Here is a 27,355-nt window from a genome sequence, read left to right as displayed (position 1 = left end):
CAAGAATTTATAAGATTAAGTATTCATATTCCTATGACAATGTTAAGGACCTAAACTTGCTGTGTCATAATATGTCTAAGATCCTTAAAGAAATAATCTTGCTTTGGTATGATGTGAAGTGAGTTTTGATTGATGTGAATTTCTGCTACTTAAATAGAGCTATTTCTCAGATTGTGAAAAATATATGGAATTTTTAGGCAACTACATTCTTCCTGGCTTGCATAAATATTGCCTGTGATGCTGAAACCTTTTACTTTTGATTATTTTCTCTTCAGGAAATAGAGAATACAAATGAAAAAGGGGAAAAAAATATGAGTATACACTATGGACCAGATAAAGATTTAGATTATTTATTTGAAAGGTGTGTTTTATATTTCAGTCAGTTGTATCTAAAGCAATTTGTTTTTATAGAAGATTTCTTGAGGCCATCTCTGTTCATAGTAAAGAACATCCCTTAAAAACTTAAATAAAATTTTAGTAGGATGTCCCAGAATAATGGTCTGCATTTTCAGTATAGTTACTTTTCTTACTTAGAAATTACTAATTTGTTGTTTTTACTCTATACGGATAACCCTGAAGATTCAAATTGAGGAAAATGCCAACCCCTTGAGAAATTAGCCCACACATTACCAATACAGACTGGAAAAAATATTTATTCTCATGGAGTGAGGGCCATAGTAGCCTCACCAGATGCCAGAAGTATAGGAACATGTTGAATTATACTAGTTTTTAGAGTCGCTGTAAAACAGTTTTTTTATTTTTGCAGAACAAGAGGTTCTTCAATATTAGAACCACAGTACTTTAATTAGATTTTAAGGCAAGTAGATGACTATGCCTAACGTTAATCATCTTCATAATCACATACTTGCAGTAATGAATTACAAAATGTTTATAATACTGCAGTCAAATCCGTACTAAAAGCCTGTTTTTTTTTTTTTGTTGTTTTGTTTGTTTGTTTGTTTGTTTGTTTGTTTTCCATGAGAACAGCCTCAGACCATTTGAGCCATTTTTTCCTTTATTTCAGGGAAATCTTTTCTTTCTTGTAGGCTCAGCATCATCATTAGGCTGCCATCACTAAATGTAAAATTTTAGGTTTCAGGGCACTCTGTTTTTTTGGACCAGAAGTCCTACCAGAGCAAACATGATGTGTGGTAGCATCCTAAATACTGAGTATTGTTGCTGACTGCTGTTGCTGATTTCATTATGACTTTTTTTCTAACTGGCCAAAGGGCACCTGCTATTTTTTCATTACTTGTAGTAATGGAAGTTAATATAGTTATTTATAGTGACTAGAAGCCTTGAACCAAGTTGGGGTCTCTGTAAATTCTAGACAACAGAAATTGAGAGATAATCCCTATTGGAAGGGCTTTCAATCTAAGCCCTGGAATCTGCAGACATTCTGGCATGTCGTGTAATTAGGTTACTTCTCTTGATTTAGTCCCAAATTTCTCTGTGATAAACTTTGGTAATCGGCCCATTACTCTGGGTTTGTTCAGCCTGGAGTAGGCCCTGGGGAGGCCTCATGGGAGGCCTTCCAGTACCTACAGGGGGCCTACTGGGAAGCCGAAGAGGGAGCCTGTCAGGGGTTGTAGTGACAGGACAAGGGGGAATGGTTTTACACTAGAAGAGGGGAGATTTAGATGAGATGTTAGGAGGGAATTCTTCACTCAGAGGGTTGTGAGGCACTGAACAGGCTGCCCAGAGAAGCTGTGGATGCCCCAGCCCTGGAGGCCAGCTTGGACGAGGCCCTGGACAACCTGACCTAGTGGGTGGCATCCCTGCCCACGGCAGGGCTTGGAACTGGGTGGGCTTTAAGGTCCCTGCCAACCCAAACCATTTTGTGATTCTATCATTGGCCACTTTAAAATTTGTTGGATTAATCATGAGGGCACCTGAGTTTCTATAAAAAAGAAAGGTTAATGAAATATTTTAATATTGCAAAAGAACTTAGTCATGAAAATGGACAAATGATTTTGGGTACAGCTACCAAAGACAATAGCTTGAGTTTTCTGTTTGACTTGGGATATTTGAGTCCAAACGTGTGAAATTTAACAGGTTTAATAGCTAGTGAAAACACAGTTGTGGGGGGGGGGAGGGGGGGAGGGCTGTGTGGAGGGGAAGGCATATTCCGGGCAAACTTAGTAAGAACTTTTTTAATAGCGAAGATTAAGATGCAGTTGTAACACAGTGCACTCTGCAGTGAGAAGTATGGTCAGCAGGCACCTCTCATCTTCAGTGGATACCAAAACGACCAGCATCTGGCAGATGTTTTCACAGTGCCATTACGCAGCCGGCTGAGAAAGACCTACGGATTTCGGGGTGAATAACCCGTACTTTGAGCCTAGGTCTGTGCAGAACCATGTCAGCACCTCACCGCAAAGTCCTGCTGCCCGTCCTGTGGGCTGGCGACCCCCGCCCGCGCCGCTTCCATGTGTTTCAGGGCTGTAGCTCGGGCAGGGGGCGAAGAGAGCCGGGGGAACCGGTAAGGAATGGGGTTGACGCGCTGCTAACACTGGGTGCCGCCATCCGCCGGCGGGCGCCGTCCCGCCTCGTCCCACCCCGGCCCGCCGGGGGGCGCCGTTGCCCTCCGGCCCCGAGCCGCTGAGGGGAGCCCGGGGCGTGCTGGGAGCCGCCATTTTGTCGGCGTGCGCTGGGCGCCGGGCGCTTCCCGCAGCCGGGGAGGGTGAGGAGGGGCCGCGGCTCGGTGAGTCGGCGGCGGTGCCTCCGCGGCGCCGGGGCGGGGGCGCTCGGTCCCCGGGGGCCGGGGGGCTTGAGGGGTTAGTGGGAGTGGCTGCCGGGCCGGGCCGGGCCGGGCCGGGCCGGGGAGGCGTTGCCAGGGGAACGGGCGCACCCCCATCGCCTTGAGCACGGAGCCGGGCCGGGAGCTCCCGTCCCTGGTGCCGCCGGCCTCCGCGCGAGGCTCCCTGCGGAGGTTCCACGGTGGAGGCGCAGCGGGGGCCTGGGGGATATCGCCCTTGCAGTGGTGTTTGGTGGAAATTCTGTGTCAGCAGCGCCCGAGGGGACCGGACTCGAGTCTGTTCCCTTCCTGCTGGAACGTCTGGGTTTGTCGGAGTGCTCAGCCGCCGGGACCCTGTGGGCACACGGGGCCTGCTGGCCCCGGGTTGCGTTTTCGCAGAAAGAAGGGAGGCCGTGAGTTAACAGAGCAGGGGCAGGGCAGCCTGCCACACCGCGGCCTGATATAGCACCTCTTGGGAGAGCTAACATGGACGATAAGGTGCGACGTCCGCAAGTGATTTCCCTCTGCATAGAACAGAATACTGTGGTTTTTTTCACATAACTAACTAACATAAACATTTCTTATGCTAGCATACGCTTTTCCAATCTTTATGGGTTCTTTTGAACTTTGTCTCTCCTTCCCTACTTCTTTTTTTTTTTTTTAATTTAATACCCATTTTAAGAATGTTTTTTCTGCTGCTTTCAAATAAATATGCAGTTTTATTAAAGGTTTCTCTCAGGTATTTATTCTCTCAGGTCACTCTTTCAGTTGTAATTCAATCCAGTTCAAGCTGTTCTCTTTTGCCTAATGGTTGTTTATTTATGCCGATATATTTCTTTTTAATATTTGGTGTACTTTTATTTCTGTACTATTGTCTATCTGAGGCTTCTGTCTTCCTGATAGGAGCTGTATCATTGGGTGTAAGACCTAATTTTGGTCTTGATAATTTCTGTGCTTTTTAACTATCTTGTTAGGCTGCATTTGCTAAAAGCTGTATTTGCTCTTGAAGCTGCTTTTAGATATTTTTGCATATCCACGTTGATTAGGTTTTCATTATTGCAATCTCACATGATTTTAGTACTTCATATAGTTATGTGAAAGTGTTATTTCTTAAGTGAACAGCCAGAAACTATAAGATCTTACACTAAGCAAGTTTGGAATGAAAAGCAGAGAACTAAAGGAAAAAAAAATCACTTATTTTTAATCAAACAAAATGTCAAATTATTTTTATCTAAAACCTTAACAGAGTCATGTAGGATATACGTTAACTTAATGATTCTGTGTTATAAAGTCACTGAATAACAGAGAAGACAAACTCAGTCTTCAAAAGGTGAGTTTTCATGTGGTGGATTTGTTAATTAAATTCTTATTTGGACATTTTTCATTTTCTTAAGCCGTTTTGCTACCTTGCAGTTTACTTTGGGACCCTTTTAAGAACACCTGACTTCTGTCCCTAGAAAACCAGGCAGCTACTTGTTGGTCGAGAAGGGCGAGGAACTGAGTTAATGATAATTCTGTATCTCCTCTGACCTTGCCCTTTGTAACCAGCAGCAAAAGTGAAAGAATTCCGATGTGGGCGTGGGGTTTTCTTGGTTTCTTTTTGACTGCTCCAGCTGATATGAGGCAGACTTGCATTTGTTATCAAAACAGTTAGAAAATGTGTGTTCATATCTAAGTTTCTGAATTACAAAGATGGATTTTGTTGCAGGCCTCTGCGTACCCATGATAGCAATTCTGTGCCTGATGCAGTTCTACCCGGGTGGGCAAGGCAGCTGCAGGGAGCTGAAGAGTTTCAGAAAATCCAGTTTCTAGTCTGATGCAGAACTCTCTGAGGGAGAAGAGAAGGCTGGATCATTAGATCTTTTTTTGCTTGCTTACAGGCTTTCTTCTTTTTGCTGTCCTCTAATTTTTATTTCCAGGATTTTGTTTTATCTTCTTTGCATCTTTTGGAGTTTCCACAGTCTTATAACCCTTGCTACTTTCAGCAAAACATCTGCATTTCACACTTTCCCTTGCCTTTGATTCTCTCAATTTTAAAACGTATTTTAACTTGGATTTCTTGCCCAAAACATGTAATTGTGAAATGATTTATTTGAATCATAGCCTTCTTAAACTATGCTGAAGGTTATATAGAAAGGAAAATTTTTAACCTTTGTATTTCTAGCAGCAAGAATGTAAATATTGGAATTTGTTGTAAAGATTGGTACGTAGTAGAGGTGCAACTAGTATCTGCTTTGATTAATGTATTCCTAAACTTGATTGATGATTGGGTACTAATTTCATAGGGGGATGCTATTGTATGTATTGTACCATTTCCATTTTATTTTTTTGTATCAGGAGTTAACAGTCTCCTGCAGCTTTTTATTTTGTCTAACAAGTGGTCTGTCCTGGGGAGTTGTAAGCCGGAATACTCCAAATGTGACTGTTGGAAGTCAGGCTCCAGAAGCAGATTTTTCTCCCCCTCTGGTTCAAATATGTAGTTGTGCAGGAAGGCTGAAGGTATGTGAAGACTGAAGGAGACATCACAAAACCTGAACTGGGTTGTCCTTCAGGGCTAGGAATCCTTAGGACTAGTTGCTGATGATTTTGAACAGCCCAAGCTATGCTACAGAATATTTATTATTGCCTTTTCTATCCTTGATTGGTTATTGAGTTGATACCAGCAATCAGAAGTTTGCCCCCTCCGTGTGCTGCTGTGCTTTTGAGTGGGAGAGGAAGGGACAGAAGCTCAGTTCATGGGATGAGTTTCTGCACAGCTAATTTTGGGAACACTTCCTTTTATAGGAATGGGAATTGTGATACTGTATGAGTACAACTGAAGATTGTTACAAGAGAACTTGTGTGCCTCCTGTGTTAATTTTGGACTTGATGACTATCCAAAAATCTTTACTAGAGAGCAGGTTCTATTTTAAAACCTGCTTGATGGGATCTTTTCCCGAAGTTGAGAAGCCATCCTCAGCAAGCAGTGTTATTTCTGTTACATAAAGTGTAAAATGAAGTGGCACGTATCTTGTAGTCCACAGTCCTTCCCTGTCTGTGGAAACTTAAGTTTCTTGTTAAATACAATGGTAAGCTGAGTGTTTTCAACAGGTGCAATTTTCATATTTCACTTTTGGTATGGTATTAGAATGAATCCCCAAGTCATCCCACCTTCCTAACAAACCTCACATGAAAGTACAGAGGATAATTTGAGAGAGATTCCAACTTAGAGGATGAGGGCTGTGTGAGTGTGTGCACATATGTGTGTACAGCCCCGCATGCAGTAATGGTGAACCGTTTCCACTGCTGATGCCAGGAAGAATCGTGATGCTGTTGGTCTGTGAGCCTAAGCCCGAGCTGCCTGCCCTCCTGTGCTGTAGGAGGTCCCAGGCTCACTGCACTTCCCTCGTGCTACACTTTCTTTCCTTATGATCTGGAAGATTCAGCGGGTTTGCTGTGGCATTAATCACGTTATTTCAGCTAAAGTCACATCTTAATACGCCTCCTTGATGAAAGCTGCTCTCTTTTTTCAGTCTTTTCCTTCAATTATGAGTTAAAATGATTTGTAGCAAAGCAGTAAAAGCTTGTGATGCTGCAACCTGGAGCACAGATCATGCTCAAGAAGGGAGCTGCATCTGTCCCAGGGCACTGCAGTTTCTGCTTGGAAGTTTATGCTCTTCCATATTTATTTACTGTATTCCTGTTGACTGGATAATTTGGTTTCTTAACCAAAAGAGCAATAGCTCAGCTTTCAGAGGTTACATTTCTATACTAACACACTTCATAATCCCAGACTTATTTTTTTTTCTCTGTATTTAACTCAGCTGCTTCTAAGTTGACAAAAGCGGCTTGTCATTTCCACTCTTAAGAGGGCTGGAACTGCATGGGGACAAAACTGCACAGCTTGCTTATTTGCTTCCTAAAGTTGCTCTGATGTGGCTCAGGTATGTATATCCTTTTCCTTGAGGACTCTTAGGGTATGTTTGAAAAGGACTGCACCTTTTCTGACACAACTTGGAGGCTGCTAATGGTCATTGTATTGATTTAGGGAAGATTCATTTAAAAAAAAAACAAACAAAAAAAAACAAGCCAGCCCCCTAATTGTTGGTGTTGGTTTCATAGATTAAATAATTTCAGTTTGTATCAAATACAACTGCCAAGCTCTTCTCTATTAAAGGGGAAGATTCTGGAAGTTTAGTTGCAATTTCCTGGTGCAGAACTTGTAGCTAAATCAAATTTCTGTGAATAATACAGCAGTTAACGAGCTAAATGTTGTGAAATTAAAACAAAAATTATATAAAATGTAGATTTTATATCCCATCAATTTTACTTCTAAAGTGTATATACAATATAAAAAGAATATTTTGAAAAAATAGTTTTTGTTTTCTCTATGTAACAGTTTTGTCCTATTACAAAAACTGGAGTTGTTGTCACATTGATTTGTGGAAGAAGCCCTTTACAAGAGGGGGAATGGTAAAATATTTAGGAAAATGAAGTTGTCATTAGGGTTTGTGGAAACAAGATAGAAAGACTAACAGACTAGTTTTCCAGTAGGGAGAAAATCCAAAAATGCTGAATTTATTATTTCCCTATGGTTTGCCTGGGAAGAACACTTAACAGAATCTCATTAAGCTGAAATGGTACAATTCTAAGTGACCTTGTAATTAAAAATTGATAGCTGTATCATGTATAGACTTGGATAGGATTTACAAGAGCATTTCTTGAACAATATTTCATAATGTTCATGCTTATGCCACGTATAAAACTTTCATCCAACTGAAACTGCCAGAGAAATTTGAGACAGTCAGGATTGCTTCTTCCTTTTTAATATTCTTTTGTTTTGCTGGAGGATTATTTGGAGTTTTTTGCTCTTGGTATTAGCGCTTTTCTACTTTTACCCATAGTCTCTCTGTCTCACGCTCAGTATGCTTGAGGTTTGGGTTTTGGTAGGAGGTTTTTTTCTGTGATTTTTTTTTTCCCCTTCTCATAACCTACCTTATTTTTAGGTACTGTCATCTGTAGGCAATGCATTTCAGGGGCAGCAAATGTCGGATCCAAATTTCTGCTTTGGATAGGTTTCCCAAACTAAAAATGCCAGCACCTCTCTTGCACTTCACTGTGTAGTATGCACTAGTTAGGTTTCCAGACCTTCATTCCTTCATCTTCTTTGGTACAATCATTAACAGCTCTAGGTGGTTATGTCTTATGTTTGACTACTTCTGATGCCTCTGTAAGACCTCATGCTTAGGCCGCAACATGCCAGTATTTTCTACAGCGGCTGATATTTACTCTTTTCTTATACACAGAGCTAAAATTCTTCGCAAGTCATTATTTTGCAAGTTGGCAAATGTGTTTTTTTTTCAGTGCCTTTGGCAAATGCAAATTTGTCTCACTCATCTACTGAAAGCACTGCCATGAATCCATTCTTCTTGTTTATTGTACTGCTCTGTACACATGTGACTTCTTCATGTAGAAAAATACTTGGTGAAAATCCTTCTCAAAATGGTGTGCTTCTATTGGCCTGGTTATATTTGTTTCTAAGATCGATGGAGAGTGTAAAAATCCTTGTGACTGGAGTCCAGACTTAGAAAGATCTGATTGCCTCCTGTAACCTTGAGTGGCTGACTGACTTCTTACGGTGTTAAACCTTGACGGGAAGCTAAGTAGGACTGGTTTGAGAACCAAACACAGTAAGCTGAGCTGATGCATTTATGCAGGATTTGGTGCCAGATCAAAGAGCATAGTGTAGATATGCCCTCTTTATTTAAAAACAAATAAACCCACAACCTTCTCCAGGCAGTATTTTACTTAATGGCTAGATAGTAATTATTTAATAAGTAATTATTTAATACTTAGATATGAATGTGCTGAGGTTTGTAAAGGCTTTTAAAATTTCCTTTGTTATTAGGCCTTGTAGGTATAAGTTAGTAGCATGTGTCTTCCTTGATCTAATTGCAGCTGAGCAGGCACACAGTGAAATTCCATGAAGTGACACATGGACAGTCTGTGTGTCAGCTGGTACGATGTGTCCTGTCTGGTATTTACTTGGTGCACCACTCTCACATTTCAGACTTCAGTCAACAATAAACACTAACATCGCTCTCATAGTGAGTGTGTCAAGTAGTAGGAGCTGGGTGTTGAATATACCCTTTGGTAAGGAGCACCAGGCTGTGCAAGTGTATTTCTGACCTGAAGGTTACAGCCGTGCTTGCCATGTGGAAGGAGAGGACTTAAAAATAACTCCTTGTAATGTCAATCCGTTGCAGGATTAAGGATGGAAATCATGGCTGATAAAATACGGTGAAAGAGAAAAGCAGGTTCTGTGCTTCCCTGAAGCATTGCGGTCCTGGGTGATGTGGTGGTGTCATATTCTTGCATAAAATCATACCTGTTCATGTTCTTAAACTTGAATTGAAAATCTTTGACTTGCAAAGCCCAAGTGTGCAGTTTTGTATTTTGAATAAGGTAGTATCTTTGTTTTAAACTTTTGTCTGTGCTTTTTCATCTGAAGCTTAATCAATGGTACTTTAACTTGAAAGTGGAAGGTGTCATGTGACGAATACCTGCAGATATTAAACTTGGCTCAGCTACTTGAAGGCTTTCAGGCTAAAATAGACTTTGTTTACTTGCACATGCAAGATACTTAATGCTTCAATAGTAGTTTATATATGTGTGTGTGTGTGTATATATATTACATACATATATATATAAAATCTCCTGGGCTTTATAAGTGAAAACTAAGTTTAAAATTTCTGGACCTTCTACTTATAATTAATATGCAATTAATTAAATACGTGTCAAGAGGCTTAAATAACTTCCTCTCTGAACTTCAATCTACAGCTGGTATATGTTGTAAAGTTTTATGTATGCATGCTAGTTGGCTACTTGCTTAATTTACGTTTCTCAGCCAGAAACTGTTTGAAAATTTATTTTTTTCTTTTGCAGTTAATAGTTTTGAGTTGTATGTAGCAAGTTTTTGTTTATAATCATTGTTCCATGTAATATATAAGGCAGCTGTTACAAGACCCGTGTAGAAATATTATTTTTAAGCAACAGTCTAGTTGTAATTTTATGCTTTGAGCAGTTGATTTTAACAGGTGTTTGAAACAGAAATAATTAATGTTGTATTTCGAGTAGTACTGCTGTATTTAAAGCAGTACGTCCACAGAATAATACATTAATGTAGTTTTCTGTTAGATAAAACTGTCCTGAGAGATGTCAAATGGTGATGTTTAGAGGGGATGTCAAATGGAAAGGGCTCCATGCCATGGATGGAGCATTGTTCAGGCTAGCCGATACCTGCGGAGGGCTTGTCCTGCTTTTGGCCTTGCTGGATTGAGGTGTCCTTTGGGAGGCTTTGAGCACAGTGGCTGCCTCTTTTTGCTCCGGGAGCTCAAAGTGGTGCAATGCAGCTGATAGGATTTGAAGCAATTGTTTCATATATGACAACTGGACCTTCTCTGAGTGCTAACTGTTCTTTCAGCATGTGCTTTTAACACTGTTTGGGTCATGGGGATCAAGAGAGGTTGCTTATCTCTAGAGAACCCAAATGTGGTGGACAAATATTGTGATTCTCCCCATGTTGAGGACATGACTTTACTTCTTATGTTAAAAAAGGTAAATAAATATTGAAGTACTCACAGCACTCTAGAAAACGGTGTTTGAAAGAACAGAGTCATTAATTTCAACATTCTAAATAATAAATTCATTATATATACGTTTATTGGTTTTGCCCTAACGTTTATTTCTAGTCATTTTACCTTGATTGTTATAACCTTCAGCATAGTATATAGAGGAGTTTTTCTACTGCTTCAGATGGCGTTGTTACCAGCCTGAAAAGCCTTGTCCTGTGATTTCCATCGCGGTAGAGGGTGGCGCAGAATTTGAGGTAGTTCTGTTTGTTTGGTTTTGCTTACCATTTATGGTTAATTAAATGTACTCACAGCTGAAGTGATAAAGCTGGAAAAGAACATCTCAGTTAAGTGAATATAATCTCCATTGCAACATCTACTTTTTCAGTTTAGTCTTTGATCTTCTTGCTCCCCTCTTTGCATGTGTTTCCTTCTCAATTCCTTAAATATAATTCGAACACACAGCTTTCCAGGAAGCACCAAGAGGATCAACAGAGTAAGTGAAATAAAACAAATAAAAGCCAATTTATATAATAGTTCAAAGCTCGTGCTGTTATTTCTGCAAGGAGAGTCTGTCACATATGAGATGTACCACCTACATGATGTTTTGAGTTCTATAACCCATATTTTTTAAAGGTGATGTTATTTCAGGAGAAGAGGAGAAAATGTGCTTATAAACATCCTGAAAAAGAAATCTTCCTTAAAAGGAGTTCTCTAAAAAATACATGTTTGCCAATTACTTGAAATCAAAATTTTCAGAACTTCCATCTTATTAAATATATATGTAAATGAGGTGTCTTTAATTTTCTGATGGGGTTGAGGGCAGGGGGTTGAGGTTCATTGAAAGTCCAGAGATGGACTGCAGGACCCAGGCTCGCCTATGAAGCATAAGCATGAATCAGAGGGTACTGAAGAAGTCGGGCCTCACTCAAGATACAGTATTTGCTCTGATTGCTTTGGTAAAGTACCACATGTAGCTAATAAAAAATAACAACTTAGCGTGAGCAGTGCATGCATGTCGTAATGAAGTTCAAACCTAATGCACTTTGTATTTTTTATTTTTATCCATGCATATGAATATACTAGACTTCTATTTTTATATACTATATATAATATACTATACTAGACATTATATACTATATATAATATACTATACTAGTCATATGATATACTAGACTTCTATTTTTTAAGAATGAAAAATTTTCAGATGAGTTGTGATAAAACATCAGTTCTTCAAATTCTACTAGTACAACCTCTGATGTGCTGCTTAGAACATGTTGGTAGCTTATGAGAAATGGAGGCACAGGAAATTGTGTCTCTTAACTATTTTTTAACTTCCCATGTCCTACTCATCATTGTAGTGTGAGGTCACCCATCTGACATAAGGAACAAAGAAGAAGGAACCAAGGGGGATCTTCATGTCTCCAGTAAATTCTTGAGATGTCAGACTTGAGCCTCTGTCTGTCTCCTCCCCTTTTGCTAAAGTGAGAATGGGCGAATGACAGAGAATGACAGCACATTGTGATTTGCCTCAGTTTGTATCAACAGATCCAAAAGAGATGGAGAAGCTCTGTTCTGGTTTTAAAGTATGTATGCAATTTTTTATGTAAAAATTTTTATAGGGTAAGAGTCGTGTTTTGTGTTTTTTTATTGTTTCTGAGCTGGTTTTTATGTAAGTTAAGTAAAAAGAAAGGCTGCTATTCATACATGGAAAGCACATGTGTTTGTCTTTTCAAGATTGATTTTGAGAAGGAATCTGTGAAGGGCATGAGTAGGCTTTGTTTGCCACCTTATGGGAAGTCTTGTAGGCATGAAGATAAGAAAAAGAGTGTGCAGCTCGGGCTGTTTGGGTACTACAAATCATTGTATGAACACAGTGTAGTAATAAAGATGAGAGTCCCTTAAGGTCATTTGAGATCTTTACAGAAACAGTCCTAGAAGATTTCAAAAAAAAGATTTTTAAAAGGAAATAAACACGAACCTTTAAACTTGTTGTTATAAAAGTAGGTTTCTTTATTAGTAGTGTGTATCATGACCATTCTCGTATTACTACATGTAATTACTGATTTTTGCCCTTTGGAAGTCCAAACAAACATATAGGTCAGATTTCTAGGTCAGTCAATGCAATTTATTCAATAGCTACTTCTGAATTTGCTAGCTAAAGCAGAGAAGCACAGTATGATTCAGTGTAATGTCAGGTGTTACTACACTAGTTACAAACTGCCTGTAAGAAATAATTCGAGTTGGTGCTCGGAACCAGTCACGTCTCCGTGGCTGCACAAAGCAAGCATGCCAGCTCTCCAACGTCACATTTTCTCACCCTACTTAGTGGTTAATGAGCTTTGTCATTTCGGCAAGCAAGGCGGTGATCCTGCAATGCACAGTGATTTTCCCCACCCCTGTCTGAAATTTGAAAAAGGTTTTGCCTCTTCTTGCTAAATCTGGTATTATACAAACAGATATAATTGAAACATCTGCACTGACTGTACAACAGCTATAGGTGGTGTTACTGCAGGTGTTGGGGAATGAGAACTGAGAACAAAGCTCTTGAGCAGATAAAGGCCTCCTGGTTTTTAGATGTTTTCAGCATTGTTCTAGTTCAAGTTTCTCTTTTTTTTAGACTGTCTGAAACAAATGCTTTTCTTTGAGCAAATGAAGCTCTCAAGAAGGGTGTTGCATTGAGCTAAAGTCTTTGATTGGCAGTAACTGCTGACAGTATGGAGGGTGTTCCTGGCAATTTTTTCTAAGGACAGGTAATAATTGCTTGCCCGTTTCTGATTTGCTGTCTGTACCTTACTGGTGTAAAAACATGTTCTTGCCTAACACAAGAAGCAGAGAGCTGTGGAGGTACTGCGGGCAAGGGGGCAGTCCAGACCTGCTGTGGGCTGGTCCCAGATTATTCCAAGCAGCCCTGGAACTGATGGAAATAATGGAGAACCCCAGTGCTTTACGTCAGGCTGCAGAACAATGTTCAGACCAAGAAACGTGGCACTCTTCCCTGAACTTGGCTACCTGGGGGTAGGCTGCTCCCTGCCAGCAGGGGCACAGGTACCATAGGTGGCTATCACCTGCAGGCAAGCCACACCGGAGCAGGAACCCCTAATTTTGCAATGCCAACTCATCCTATTGCTTTGTATTAATGAAATCCTACCAATAACAAGTTAGGTGGGTGCTTACTTGGAGTAGTTTGTCTCGAATGGACGGAGTAGAGTGCACCAGGTGTGTAAGAGGATCTGCTTCAGGGACAGGACCACTTCTAGTGTGAATTGCCAGGGCTGGATACTAGCTTGGCTTTTACTTCTGTGCTCACCTGTGATCTCTCAGTGCTGTTTCAAATCACTGGTGGCTTTGTGGCCATTTGAGGAAGAGAAGTGTCCTTTGACCACTGAATGTGACTTGGCATGTCCCATGTTTATTTTTGTGGAACAGCTAAAAGAGGAATTGACCTCAGAATTTGTGGTTGGTTTATTGCAAAGATTATTGGTAGGGATATTTTTGGAATGTTTAAAATAAATGTGGTACTATTTTATCTATAAGATGTGTCATTTTCTGTTGTAGAGTAATGAGAGGTTTTTTTCCTCATGGAGTTCAGTGGATGCTGCTAGCAAAGCAGTGTGTGTGTTTGGCACTGCAAATATTAGTACATCCTCTGCGAGAAGAACTAAAGCTGTGACTTGTTTCCTGGCCGTGCTCTAAGTCCAGCACGCGCTTACAGGAATAAAAATAAGCATAGATAAAAGGCATCTCTTGGCTTTGATGGCATGGCTGGTAGTAAATAAAGTTAAACATATCCTTAAGCATTTTTGGGATTAGCATCTAGCTTTGTAAAATTATATTTTTCCTAAGTATTTTGCAGACTTCATATTGTGTAAGTTGAGGGACTACAATTCACCAAGTTTGCATCTGACTTGGACTGAAAAGGGTTGTTCTGTCTCACTGTGCTCTGTGCCTGGCAGCACTCCTCGAAATGAGGATAAAACCGCTTACATGACCTTGAAGATTTACCACTTCCTTGAGCTTAAGGGTCTTACAGAGGAAAACCAGCTAAATTAATGTAGCACCTGAATTTTTCATTACAGTTGGTAGGTTTCAGGGTCCTCTCCAACGTTAGTGGGATCGTCCCCTGTGGAAGATGAAGCTGTTTGCCAGTGCGTACTAGGGAAGTTTTAATGTGGAATGCTTACATGGAACGCCTCCCTGTGCTTGTGTAATACTTACCTGTATTCTAACTTCTTTGTCTCTCTCGGGAATGTATTTGGTTCCTCTGGAGTGTGATTGGGCTGGGTGGTTTCTTTCTCAAGTCCTTGTCATCTGTTCTGAAGGTCTACCCAGTTCTGTCAACTAGGCCTTTGGTGTGGCAGGTCGTGTACTCTCTCTGTAACTTCAGAGTAGTATTTTCTCTCATCCCCCTACTACTTTGTTGATCCTCTATGCAATCATTTTGGCATGAGTGAGGTTGAACAAGCCTCTTCCCTTTACCCCACCTTTTCTTTTGTGCTTCTCCCTGAGCAGGATTGACCGGTCAAGCACATTCTGAAGCGTCTCTGTCTATCAGATTTTGACAGGATGTAAATCCTTTAGATGTTTTGTTCTGTTACGTGGCTTTTGCAGTGAAGCTCTTTATTATTTGAAATGATAGACTTAAGTAATAGTTCTCAAACATAATGTGATTTTCTATATATTGGCTTTGTCTTGCTGCTGATGGTATCTTTTCCCTTTCCTGGTCACCAGTTTTCATGATGCTGAACTTTAAGGACTTCATTGCCTTGCCAAAACGGCTATCAGCTTGTCCAACATACATAAGCTCAAATATTCCTGGCAGAATAGGAGAGGGCAGCACAGATGACCTAGCTGTTAGATACATCTTGTATCTTTCTACCTACAAGATAATGTCATGAATTAGCTATGTTATTGCTATGAATGGTGTAGTTAATTAAGAACCATGGAACATGTATGTTTTTTTGTATATCAGCTGTTTACATTAGTGCAAGCTCTTAACCTTGAGGCTTTTTGTCCACAAGCCTAAAGATCCCAAATCCTGAATTCAATTTTAACAGAAGGTTTTATATAATTTTTGCCTTATGATTTACACTGTTTGAGCTCTTTATATGAGCAGTACTGCTTCTAATCACCATATATACGGTTTTGAAGAGCAATGTATCAGAAATAAATGAAATTTCCTTCCATTCAATGAACCTTCTTTTCAGAATAATAAGTGCAGTGTAGTTCTGTTTCCCAACCACTGCTGACAAACTGATTGAGACTGACCAGGAAAATAAAAAAATACCTGTGCTCCATAGCAGCACTATGAGTGTTAAATTCTTGCATGATGGCCTGCCTTGTAAAGCTGTGGATGGGAAATAGGATATATTACAGGACTCATGTAGAGAATGGCACTTGGTTAAATAAATACATTTTGTTCTTCCATTTTTTCTTGCTAATTGCCGAACTACTGCCTTGTGCTATGAAGTTTGAGCGCTCTTGTAGTAATTCAATTTACCGCTTAGCAAAGGAGTAAGCTTGAGTTATCTGTCAACCGTAGCCTGTGTTTTACATGAGGTTTTCTAAATAATCGTATCACTGCACTTGTTAGGACAAGAGATAAATATTGACTGTACTCCTTCATCCCAAGACGGATTAAGTAGGTTGTGATTGCTTGGGCTTCGTACGTGGAGTTGCGTTCTCTCATCCAGAAGGGGCTCGTCTGAGCGCTTTTAGCAGCCACCTGGTACAGAGGGGCCCGGGGTGCTCACACAAGAAAAGCATAGGCAGAGGTAGGAGTGGGACCAGTGGTAGGGAGAGAGGCTGGTTCCCTTGGGGAGGGCAGGGAAGGCAAAAGTTGGGGTGGTGGCAGAGATACAGGAACCTCTTGTGCTTCTGCTGGCCAGGCACAAAAAGAAGCAGTGTGCTGGGCACCAGCACTAACCCTGTGTAGGGCAAGAAACTGAGCTGAAAGGACAGCAAAGCATGTTAATAAGTGGCCAGTGAAACATCTGAATTAATTTATTCAGATATTTTACTAAAAGGAAAACTGAGAAGTATGTCTTGAAAACATAAACGGAAGTCCAGTGGTTATTTTTTTTTCTTTCTGATGATGGATTTACCAGTTGATGCCAATCTGTAATGGACAGGTGGTTGTGACATTAGTACGGGGGAAACAAAGATAGTTGTGCTGCGAAACTGGACTGTAAAATCTTGCATGTCTGGCTTTGATTTACTACATCACATGCAGTAACTTCATATTTTGGGTTTGGAAGTTTTTTGGCAGAGTTTTTGCCCAGAGCCTTTGTTAAATATTTAAATTAATTTCATTCTTGAAATGTTTTTTTTTCTTTTTTTTTTTTTTTTTTAAAGAACATTGTTTTAAATTTATAAATGCATAAACTCGAATACATTCTAGACAAATTTTTGTTGGTCAGGTTTTATGATTCATTCCTGTAAAACTTTATGATCTTCCTGGCTTTAGTTTTATTTTTGGTTTAGCAGGCAAGGGTGAGGTGGGGGGAACAGGAAGAGGCATTCTTTGTATATTTAAAGGATAGCTAGTTTAATTTAGCCTCTTTCCAGGCTTGCAAATATGTACCATGGATTCTTCTGTCTGAAATTAACGTCTGTGTGCTTCATTTAGGAAATCTGAAAGAGGAACCCTGCACATGAAGATATGACGTGTAATGGCCCAGGTAACTCTGAGCCTCATGCCACTCCAGGCACTGACTGTGACCAGGACTGGGCCCAAGAACACCACCGACTAGGAAGCTTTGCTGAATTTCCACTTGATTGTCTGGTTTCAGCATCAGCTCTGGCACAAGCTGGCTTTGTTTATACCGGCGAAGGCTGTAAAGTGAAGTGCTTCAGTTGCCACGTGACTATAGAAGGATGGCAGCCTGGGGATTCGGCAGTTGAGAGACACAAAAACCTTTCCCCAAACTGCAAATTTATTACCGAGTCTACTTTTTTGGAGAATGATCTGCGTCCTCTTGCCCAGAACTACCAGCATAGAGCTGAAAATGGCAGCAGCAATTCGGTGCTCTTGCCTGCTCTGGATGACTCGCCTGAACTGGAGGCAGACTACCTGTTGAGAACTAGGCAGGTTGTGGATATGTCGGATATTTTGTATCCTAAAAACCCTGCTATGTGCAGTGAAGAGGCAAGGTTAAAGTCTTTTCACAACTGGCCCTCCTATGGCCTGTTGGCACCAAAGGAATTGGCTAGTGCTGGACTCTATTACACAGGTGTTGGTGATCAAGTGGCATGTTTTTGTTGTGGTGGAAAACTGAAAAACTGGGAACCTAGTGACAGAGCATGGTCAGAACACAAGAGGCACTATCCCAGATGCTATTTTGTTCTGGGCCGGGATGTTGGAAATGTTCCAAGTGAATCTATTCCTGCTGAGCTGGGAAGAAATGGTCTGAACGATGAACAGCATCCAAGGAATCCATCCATGGCAGAATATGAAAGACGGATACAAACCTTTTTAAATTGGATATACCCTGTTAACAAAGAACAACTTGCTGAAGCTGGGTTCTATAGCATAGGTAAGACAGACCTTAAAATGGCTAATATCTCTTACAAATACATTTTAATTGGAAAAGTACTTTATTATGAAAAAAATGATTTGCCAGAATTTTAGTTGTGTTGAAATTCATTTTACTCTGCTCTGTAAATTAATTTTTGTAGTTCTTACATAAAATGATATATGTAAAATCAATTATTTTTTTTTTTTTAGCAAAATACAAAGTTATCACTATTTTTCTAGCAGTAAAATACCAAAATAAATTTTCCTTGTTGGCTAAAACTTTGTTAATCTATCTTTCACAATGACAATTATTAAAGTTAATTTTTTTCATATGAAGTGCTGTCTTTCAGGTAGCGACCTCAGGTTTAACGAGCAAGCTTGTGGTTCATACACAAGCCTATGAACAAGGCAATCCAGGTTATCTGCAATTTTAATTAGTTAATGTGTTCCCATTATCATAGCATCTGGACACCCAAAACAAGCCAATGCCATTATGACCTACAGTAAAAGCTTTTTGAAGACAATGACTCTACAGGCAGAGTTTTTACTCTTAGAAATGTAGTGTATAACTTGGATGAGGCTCTGATATCTTTGTGCATTGGTTTCCCAAGCTGGAGAAGGAAAATAATTCCTTATTAGATTGAATTGCATGGTGCAGATAAAGCTCTTTGAAATTCTTCACTGAGAGATGCTGTGCAAAGTATGGCTATTATTAGGTCACAAAGAAAAGGAGGATTATCCAGGGTAACTTCTTCCTCTGATCATAATTGGCTTCTATCTTGGTAGCTCCCAGAAGAGCTCTTTAATCTGATACCATTTGTTTTGCTTGTGGCCATAAATGAAACTGTTGATATATTCTTATATGGGTGATATATGGCCAATATTTGTACCCATTAGAATTGTTTTATTAATTTCATCTTGAATTCCTAAAAATAACTAGCTTAGCATAGCCAAGAGAAATCTGTACTGTGGAGGTACCCTAAAAGGGGAGTTTGGCAGACCAGAGAGCTTTTCAAGTGACTTCTGTGGAAACTGTTTCATGGGGGTTAAGAAGGGTTTAATGCTGCAGAAAACAGTATCCCTACTTCCTTTCATTTCAATCACTACACTACCTAAGCAGTTTCTGTTGCAGTCTTTAATTGTAGCATTTAGTCTTTATGTAGCATGTAGTCTTTATTTTTAGCATTTTCTTTATATTTGTATAATTACATGCTAAAATGGAATTCAGAAACATTTTATATGACTCATGTTTTGTATTTTTTAAGCTCAATTTTTTTCCTGAATGTTTGTTTCAGATCATACTTACTATGTCCTCCTTCAAATTTGATTTTTTTCCAGTTGCATTTGATTTTTTTTTCCAGTTGCAATTACTAATCAGTATTACAAATACTTTTTTTTGTTGTTTGTTTGTTTCTGGTTTTATCTCCTTAATAACATAGAGTTTTATCTGAGAACTCACATACTTTTTTGTAGGCCTAGTACTAACTTTATCCTCATGTATTTCCTAAGGTAATGGTGATCATGTTGTGTGTTTCCACTGTGGTGGAGGACTGCAAGAATGGAAGGAAAATGAAGACCCATGGGATCAACATGCCAAATGGTTTCCCGGGTAAGTTATATTTTGCTGTTCTCTTGTGGCATGTCTAAGTCTTATTTATAGTATATTATGTCTTTATGACAGAGCATACAAATACAAATTTCAGAAATTTGGCTATGGCTTGATGTATTTATGAACATAATTTCATTTTCTAGTTGCTCTCCTCTTCCTTCGTTTTTGTCATGTAGGCACCAACGTATTGTTATCTTCCACGTTTTATACTTTGTGGTTCTCATTTCTGTTACTCCATCTGTTTTATCTTCTATCATCTTGCTGTTATGTGCATAATGATCCACATATACTTTAATGTTATACTGTAAGCCTCAGAAGAGGATATTAATACGTCATCTTTGAGAGGTAGAAGGGACTTATTCTAAAGTGGGTGGGGAAAGAACTAAATCTCAAGAGGTTGAGGGCACAGCTAAGTCATCAGAAGTGATCAGACAGAAAGTCTGCCATGAAATTTTACTTTCTGAAACTCTGTCAGTATTATATGCATGTTAGCTTGATTGTAGGGATTATTAAAGGGAAGAAGAGACTTGTGTCTGGAGTTCTGACATCTCAGCTAGCATAATTGTGAAGTTTTGTGAATACATATCTGATTATTTCCTCATCATCCAAGCAATATATTTTAATTGTTATTTTCAGAGCTTGATACCTGCCAAAGTTTTTAATTTAAGTCAGGATACAAAACGGCTAGTTTAGTCATGGTGCAAACAAACCTGAAGAAATTAGTTATGGTATTGAATTCAAAATAGATTTCTGCATAATTCTGCATAATTGTCAAGGATTGTGGATTCTAAACCTGTAAGTGGTGTTTAGAAGGTTGCCTATTTTCTAAAATCCCTTTTTACAGAAAGAAGGAATGACTCATTGTTTCTTACAGGTGAGTAAATGCTGTCTAAGTACAAAGTGTAAGCTATTTGTATAAAAAGGTGAAAGATACCTATCTTTTGCATGTTAGCTGCCAAACTCATCTTCTGCAGTGAAAGATCCTCTGGAAAGTTTAAGTTAATATTTATGCATTAGCTGCTCTTTTTTTTTCCAGTAGTGATACAGGCATCTTTTAAATATTAGTCTCTCCAAATTGAAAGCATACAATTCCTAGTTTTGGGCTTGCTGTAGTAAATGATTAAAAGATACATTTTCTTGCTGCTATGTTTCACTCCTCATATGTGTTTGGCTTTGTTGTAATTTTCTTTGTTGTGAAATTGTTTCCTTAAATTATACCTAATTTACCTAATATACCTCCTTTCAGATCATTAGAAGTTATATATGGAGTTTTTGTTTATACATCCACTTCAGTGGCAGTGTTTGAGTCTCACAACATGCTATGTATGTCCATGAACTGCTGAAGGTAGAGAACTACTTGGGAGAAGTTACAGCGTTCTCTATATCGTCTCATAAGTAAAAGCTGTGCCCAGTGGCTAGGTCTGGTTGGAAAACAAGGCACCTGCCTTACCAGGGGCTGTTTTTCTTTGCTTACTAAAGACTAAAAGAAACATCATTTTAATATAATGTTAGTTACGCATTGGAGTCCTAACTTTTATAAACTTGTGGTGTCAGATGGCCTGGCCAACAACTCTTTAGCTTTCTGTTTCACCAAAAACATGGAAGTATTGCTGAAATGGTTAAGATGATCCTAGAAATGCTAAGGTGTTACTGATGTTGCTTAAACATCTAGAGATTCAAGAAGCAAGCATTCTGTGTGATGTAGGAATTCTGTTGAACCTTTCCAATGCTACATAATCAACTGTTGTTTGCTGCTTGTGTAGTTATGTTAAAACTAAATATTTTTGTTTATAGGTGCAGGTTCGTGAGAGAGGAAAAGGGACTAGAATTTATAAATAATGTTCACTTAGGAGGTGGATGTAGGGATTCAACAGTAAGTGCCTTGCTTATTAATCAAATACCATTTTGTTAAAATAAAAAACAATATTAACATAATTTTCTTATGGTTGCTCTTCTCATCTGTGTAATTTATAGTCCTCCTGCTGCTTTATTTATTAGCAAAACGTGAAAAACATCGAGGTATATTTTGGGTTCTGTTATTTGGGATTTATATCTCACAGTTCTTCCTAATTACATTATGGATCAGAGGTAGGGTACCTTTTGTGTGTTGTATATTTGATACTAAACAAACACTATTTTTTGTAGCCTGGGAATCAATGGCTTATGAATATCATTATTGAAGTGTAGTAGATATCTTATTTTCTTGTTGGTAGGGCATTGATAAATTCTATAGTCACTAAAAAGTAAATCTGATGTTATTTTAGAATTCTTTGATAGACTAAGAACTGTATAAATCTTATCATTGCTAAGAAGTGTTAAAATGAAAATTTAAAACAATATGCAAAGCATAACAATATGAGGATCCCTTTGTCGTTGTTGAGAACAGATTAAAGTTTTACGCAATAAAATAACCAAGAGCAAATAGCTATTTCATGTCTTGTAACTATGTAGGTTTCCCTCTACCAATTTCAGAAGTATAATTTTGTCATCTTTATATTACTTTTTTTTAGATAGAAGCTGCTGAAGTGACAGTACTTCCTAAAGGTATCTATTTATTAAAACAACCATTTTATAATAAGGTATAAAAATAATAAAAACTATTTTGGACTATCCATATTTTCATGGATAATAAAGGAAATGGTTAATTTCAAAGTTGACAATTTTTCGATAACAAATGACAGGCAAAATGTTGGGTGATATTCTTCCACTGCTGCATTGCTTCTAAGCAACTGCATGGTGAGGTTTATTTTCCCTGGAAGAACTTGAATCATGATAGGAAAATGTTGTAAAGAAGAGGTAGTAAACCATGAAAGTACCGATAGGGTTCAGTCTTATTTTTCTATCTAGGAAGTATGCATCAAGTATTTAATTAGTAGTGTTATGGGATGAATTAGAGAATGCTGAAATGAAACTATCGTTGCTTTTCAATGAAGCAGGGAGAGTTTGACTGTTGAATGGCAAGGAATAGAAAGCTAAGAAAGCTTAAATAGCTTTTTATATTTTTGATTATTAGATATTCCTGCAATGTTTCTCACAAATATAAAGGAATAAAACCACAAGATACTTAAAGGAATAGTAAGAAGACAGCATCATGACAGGGAATGATAGCTGTTGCTATTAAGAGTGCTTACACAAAACCTATTTTAGAAATCTCTCAAATACTGCTCTTTTATGAGAGGAAATTAAGAATTTTGCTCTTTGAATAATCTTGTGAAGTAAAGAAGAAATAAGTCTTTTACATTTAAAAGAAGGGTTGGAAATAAGTCACACTGCTAACAAACCTATTCATACAATAATATTGAAAAAGAGGAAGGGGGAGGTCTAATATATGATTCTTTTTCTTCCCTGAACTGAATTACAGTTAATGTAATATTAACAAATACTTAAGTGTTTATTGTGCCTTGGGATTTCTGATGAATTTCACCTAACATTCAGTTATGGAATTTGTGATATTAATTATATAAGACATTTGATTTTAGAAATTACATTGACACTGTTGAAGTAGTAGATCTGAATAGTAAACATAGGAGTAATTTTGTTATAAGTAGGTGAAGAGAGTCTAGGAAAGGTAGGGTTGAAGAACTCAACTCTGAAATTTTCAGTGTTATTACAATGCAATTCCTAGAACTAGCAAAAATTTATAGTTTTTTTGTTTGTTTTTCTAAGTATTTGCAAAGGTGTCTTAGAAAACCATTGTGAATACTGTCAGATACTCAGTCTCACTCTTGTGTTTTGTTTTTTTTCTTGTTTTAGATGATCACTTACAGAATCATTTGGTACAAAATGCCATACACATGGGTTTCAGTTTGTCTGAGATTAAGAGCATTATGCAAAAGAAATTGCAGATGTCTGGAGCAAGCTATACATCTGTTGAGGATCTGGTAGCAGACTTAATAAGTGCTCAGAAAGAAAATCTAAAGGAAGAAACACCAAATGAAAACCCACTTGAGCAAGGTGAACTTACTTAATTGTAAAACCAATGTGTGTATTCTCATATCAGGTCTTTAGCCTATGAAATAGATCCTATTATTATCTATCTATCTATCCTCAGACCCAGTCTTGCTTAGATTAGTTAGAGTATTATAACTTAAAATTCAAGACAGTATTTTTGGACATTAAAAAAGATGAACAAGGGGGTGATAAAAAATATTTGAGGTTAGTAGCATCTAGAAATATAATCTACAAAATAAATTGAGTTGTATTAATACCACAAAACTGTATAGTATTGAAATAGTCTAGCATCCTGCTGGGAAAATTGATACGTTAACTAAAAAGACAAAAATACTGTGACCAAAATAAAAAAGGCAAGGATAACTATAGATGTGGGGACTGTAGTGGCAAACTGAAATAGACACATCAATGTTCTGTCAAATATTCAGTATACACAAAATTAAAATAAATACTCCACTGTTAAGACTTTTCAGATACAAAGTTAGCATTAGTACTAACAGCACCAGATAGAAACATTTTTCTTCTTGGCAAGTAAGGAAAAGTGTACTTCTAGGTGGTGTTTCTTTACAATTATTTGTGTCCCAGCTATGCTGAGACATGCAGGTCATGGTCAGAAAGCCGTTGTGGTACACTCCACAAATAGACCAGAAATGAGATTTCTGACTCAAGAGACTTGTAGTTTAAAGACAAGCATATGGGTGAATTCATAGGAAGGGAAAAGACCATCTGGTTGGCATGATAGGCAGGGATGTTATTAACCCACTCTTTTTAATAAGAGTTTTCATAGATGTTATTCAGATAAAGAACTTGTGATGAAGATAAACATAATTCTTTTTTTTTTTTTGTGACTGATTGTGGGGAATTTTTCTGAAGTGGTAGGGGAAGTCCTTTGAATTGTGCATTTTCAAATGGGGCATTCTGTAAAATCCAGAGCTAATGTACAATGCAAAATGGATTCTTTCTAGATTACAATTCTTTAAGCTTTTAAGTATGGGCATTTCTCTAGACAGAGATAGGGAAGGAAATTTTATCCTCATTCTTCTAATTGAGGAAATTGCTAAGAAAAGAAAATCCAAATTACTTAACCAGTATCAGTGAACCTTTCTTTCACCTTCTTTATAGATTTTGGGAAAGCCATTCATGGGAAATCTTTGGAAAGATAGGTTCCTGATTGGAATATGCACTGTTTAGATTCAGTGTATATTTCCAATTCAAAATATAGCAAATACGTGTATAGCTACTTTCCTTGCATTGGCCCTGGAGGTGATGTGTGTGTGTGTGTAGAAAGGATTCTATGTTACAGTTTGGCTTCCTGTCGTGTAAATTTATTTTTGCTTTTTAAAGGTGTGACCTTTAAGTCATATGAAGAGAACCTTGTCCTTCTGTGAAGAGTGGAAAAATTAGATATAGATGCTATTAAAGTATGTTAACTTCTTTTCTATGTGTTTATTTTCCTTAGATCTCAGTATGGAAGAGAAGTTAAGGCGCTTGCAGGAAGAAAAGCTTTGTAAAATCTGTATGGCTAAAGACATATCAGTAGTCCTCATTCCCTGTGGCCACCTAGTTGCTTGTAAGGAATGTGCTGAAGCAGTTAATGTATGTCCTTTGTGTTGTACAAATATTCTAAAAAGACAGAAAATTTTTATGTATTAGCGTACAGCACTGTAGATGCAACTGTTTCCTGCTTTATTTCTTTAAATATGTATAACGTGATAACAGATGGTTGGATTTTCAGCAGTCTAGCACACCTATTTATGGAGCATCTCACTTGAGGAATAATATAAGCAATAAAGTTTTTATCAATTCTCGGAAATAGGAGTTGACTGTCAGAAGCTGCTAATTTTTGTTTATAACACTCATGTTCAACTGCCTTTACATTGCACTACTTACTTTTTTTGTTTTTACTTCAAAGTTGCAACCTCAGATAACTTCCTGTATTCTCAGATCTTCTATTTGAGTGTTCTCACTTCTATTAATGTAACAAATACATGAGTTAAATATACATATTCTTTCATGAAATGGAATAGGAAAACTGAGCGTTCTGATGGAGCAGTAGTGATGCTGCATTTTCCCCCACTAACAAATCAGCCAAGTCATATAGAGTAAAAAATAGATATTTTTTTTCTATATATTTGTAGTCTGCTTCTGCTAATTGTCATTTGCTCAGCTCTCATTTATCAAAAATAGAGCTGGTTAACTTCTTGCAGAATCAAGGATAAAAACAGTCTAATCAGAGGAAACAAATTGCTTTAAAATAGTTTTCATGTTGTTACTTTGAATATTCAAATGTCTGAATTTATTTTCTGGGGGTTACAGTACTTTCTGATTCGTTAGATGCTACCATTTATCTTATCCCCTACTAATCTAATGTTACTGGTTTTAAAAAAATATCAGCTAAAATATCATGTCTGCTATTTTTATTCTTGTCACTTGCTCATCTAAAGAGTTAGATTCCCATAACATCAGTAAGAACAGGTTTGCTATACTGAATTGTCATTTTTTTTTTAGCTACAATTGCCTCTGAAGGATGTCTATCTTCTTGTCATTCATGTTTACACTTCTAAGCTTCTGTAACCAGTCTCCAAATAATCATTAACAGGCTAAGCAAACATATGCAACACATAGAAAGAAATAGCTCTGAATATTTCTGATTTTCTTCTATTTTCTTTCTTGATTGACAAGTTAGCAACACCCTCACAATTAATGGACCCTTTTGAAACTACTTTGAACTTCAAAACTATCGTAATTGCCTCTGTAGCTATGACTAACAAAAGACAAATTTTAACTGATGTTAATCATGATGTTAATCAGAACATTCATTCTGAAGTTCATTTTATATGCTACTTACAAACATAAAAAAGTGCAGTTAATCCCAGGATGTAATCATATGGCAGTATTTAGATTTTTCTGCTGACAAACTATGTGTATTTAAATTTTTAAAAAATTTTCTTAATTGATTTTTTTCTGTAAACTCCAATATTGAAAGGTAAATCAATCTTCTGTAAGTTCAGTTCATAGACCTAGTTTGGCAAAGCCTAAGGAACACAAAGCTTTATTTATGTGGTAATTCCTTTGCTTCATTTTGGTAGGACTCTCTAACTGAAGTTTATGCCAATACAGTTGTATGAAGAATCGGGCACTTGATAAAAATTGGTGTATACTAATTTCTGAAATTCAGATATTATGTGCATCATCTCAGGTTTTAGCTTCTCGAAAACATAACGTGGTTGAAAATGTTGTCTTCTTTCTGTAAGTATGGTTGTGACGTAATTCAGAGACTGTAAACCAGCTGCTCAAATATTTCACCTTACATTTGGTACTGCTACTCTGTAAGTTTGTCTGTTCTGATAAACAGTTCCTGTTTTAGCTGTATATAAGTGGCCTCAGTAAACTGCTTGTAGCCTTCTGTTTTTCTCAAAAAATTCCTCTGTATATCAAGTTCATACCTTAAAAGAGAACTCTTCAGAAATGAAGGAGATCTTACATACCTCAAGCCCTTCATTACGACAGGAGCGGTCTTACTGTAAAATTGCCCCATGTACACAAAGAAGTTCAGTGTTTTTTTTTCTCATATTTCTAACATTTACCGTTATCCTAACTCGCTTTACTGCTGATACTTTAAGTACAGCTGGCTTACAGTCACTCCAATTATGTGACTTCCTTATTTTGTGGATGTACTAATATGTTCTGTGTACATAGAAATTTTATCTTGGAGTTGTACACACTGAGTAATATATTCAATTAATGATACTTTATACAAAATATAGTTTTTTAAATATGATACGAGTTTTAAATCCAAGACACAGAAACATAATGTCTCTATTTTTTGTTAGATATTTGCTATGATTATATGAGATTTCACAGAACTGACATGTTGTTCTGGTACAATTTTGTGAATATTTTAAATAAAGTGCAATCCAGTTGTTCTTGGA

At 37.8% G+C, this 27,355-nt stretch overlaps 1 protein-coding gene across 6 annotated transcripts; it reads left to right on the top strand.

Annotated features, from left to right (window-relative positions):
• The first annotated feature begins 2,343 nt into the window (after positions 1 to 2,343).
• XIAP (X-linked inhibitor of apoptosis) lies at positions 2,344 to 27,355 on the top strand. Of its 6 annotated transcripts, none has more exons than XM_068697341.1 (7): positions 2,344 to 2,482; positions 16,976 to 17,882; positions 19,373 to 19,472; positions 21,267 to 21,345; positions 21,983 to 22,016; positions 23,226 to 23,426; positions 24,883 to 27,355. In XM_068697341.1, exons 2-7 carry the CDS (start codon positions 17,009 to 17,011, stop codon positions 25,074 to 25,076), a joined length of 1,482 nt encoding a protein of 493 aa, XP_068553442.1. In that variant the 5' UTR covers positions 2,344 to 2,482; positions 16,976 to 17,008; the 3' UTR covers positions 25,077 to 27,355. The 6 variants fall into 6 exon arrangements, with proteins under 6 accessions (XP_068553442.1, XP_068553444.1, XP_068553439.1 ...); XM_068697338.1 differs by lacking the exon at positions 2,344 to 2,482 and adding an exon at positions 2,554 to 2,704; XM_068697339.1 differs by lacking the exon at positions 2,344 to 2,482 and adding an exon at positions 2,822 to 3,235.

The sequence above is a fragment of the Anas acuta genome, chromosome 13 (genome assembly GCF_963932015.1).
Source record: "Anas acuta chromosome 13, bAnaAcu1.1, whole genome shotgun sequence".
Classification (NCBI taxonomy): Eukaryota; Metazoa; Chordata; class Aves; order Anseriformes; family Anatidae; genus Anas; species Anas acuta.
Note: the sequence above shows the minus strand (reverse complement) of the source record. Positions and strands in the feature narration are given on the sequence as shown.

Excerpts from the sequence above, each read along its gene's own strand:
- XIAP (XM_068697341.1), top strand. The coding sequence starts at position 17,009 with ATGACGTGTAATGGCCCAGGTAACTCTGAGCCTCATGCCACTCCAGGC. Across the intron at positions 21,346-21,982 it reads GTGGATGTAGGGATTCAACA|ATAGAAGCTGCTGAAGTGAC; the intron begins GTAAGTGCCTTG and ends ACTTTTTTTTAG. Across the intron at positions 22,017-23,225 it reads AGTGACAGTACTTCCTAAAG|ATGATCACTTACAGAATCAT; the intron begins GTATCTATTTAT and ends TTCTTGTTTTAG.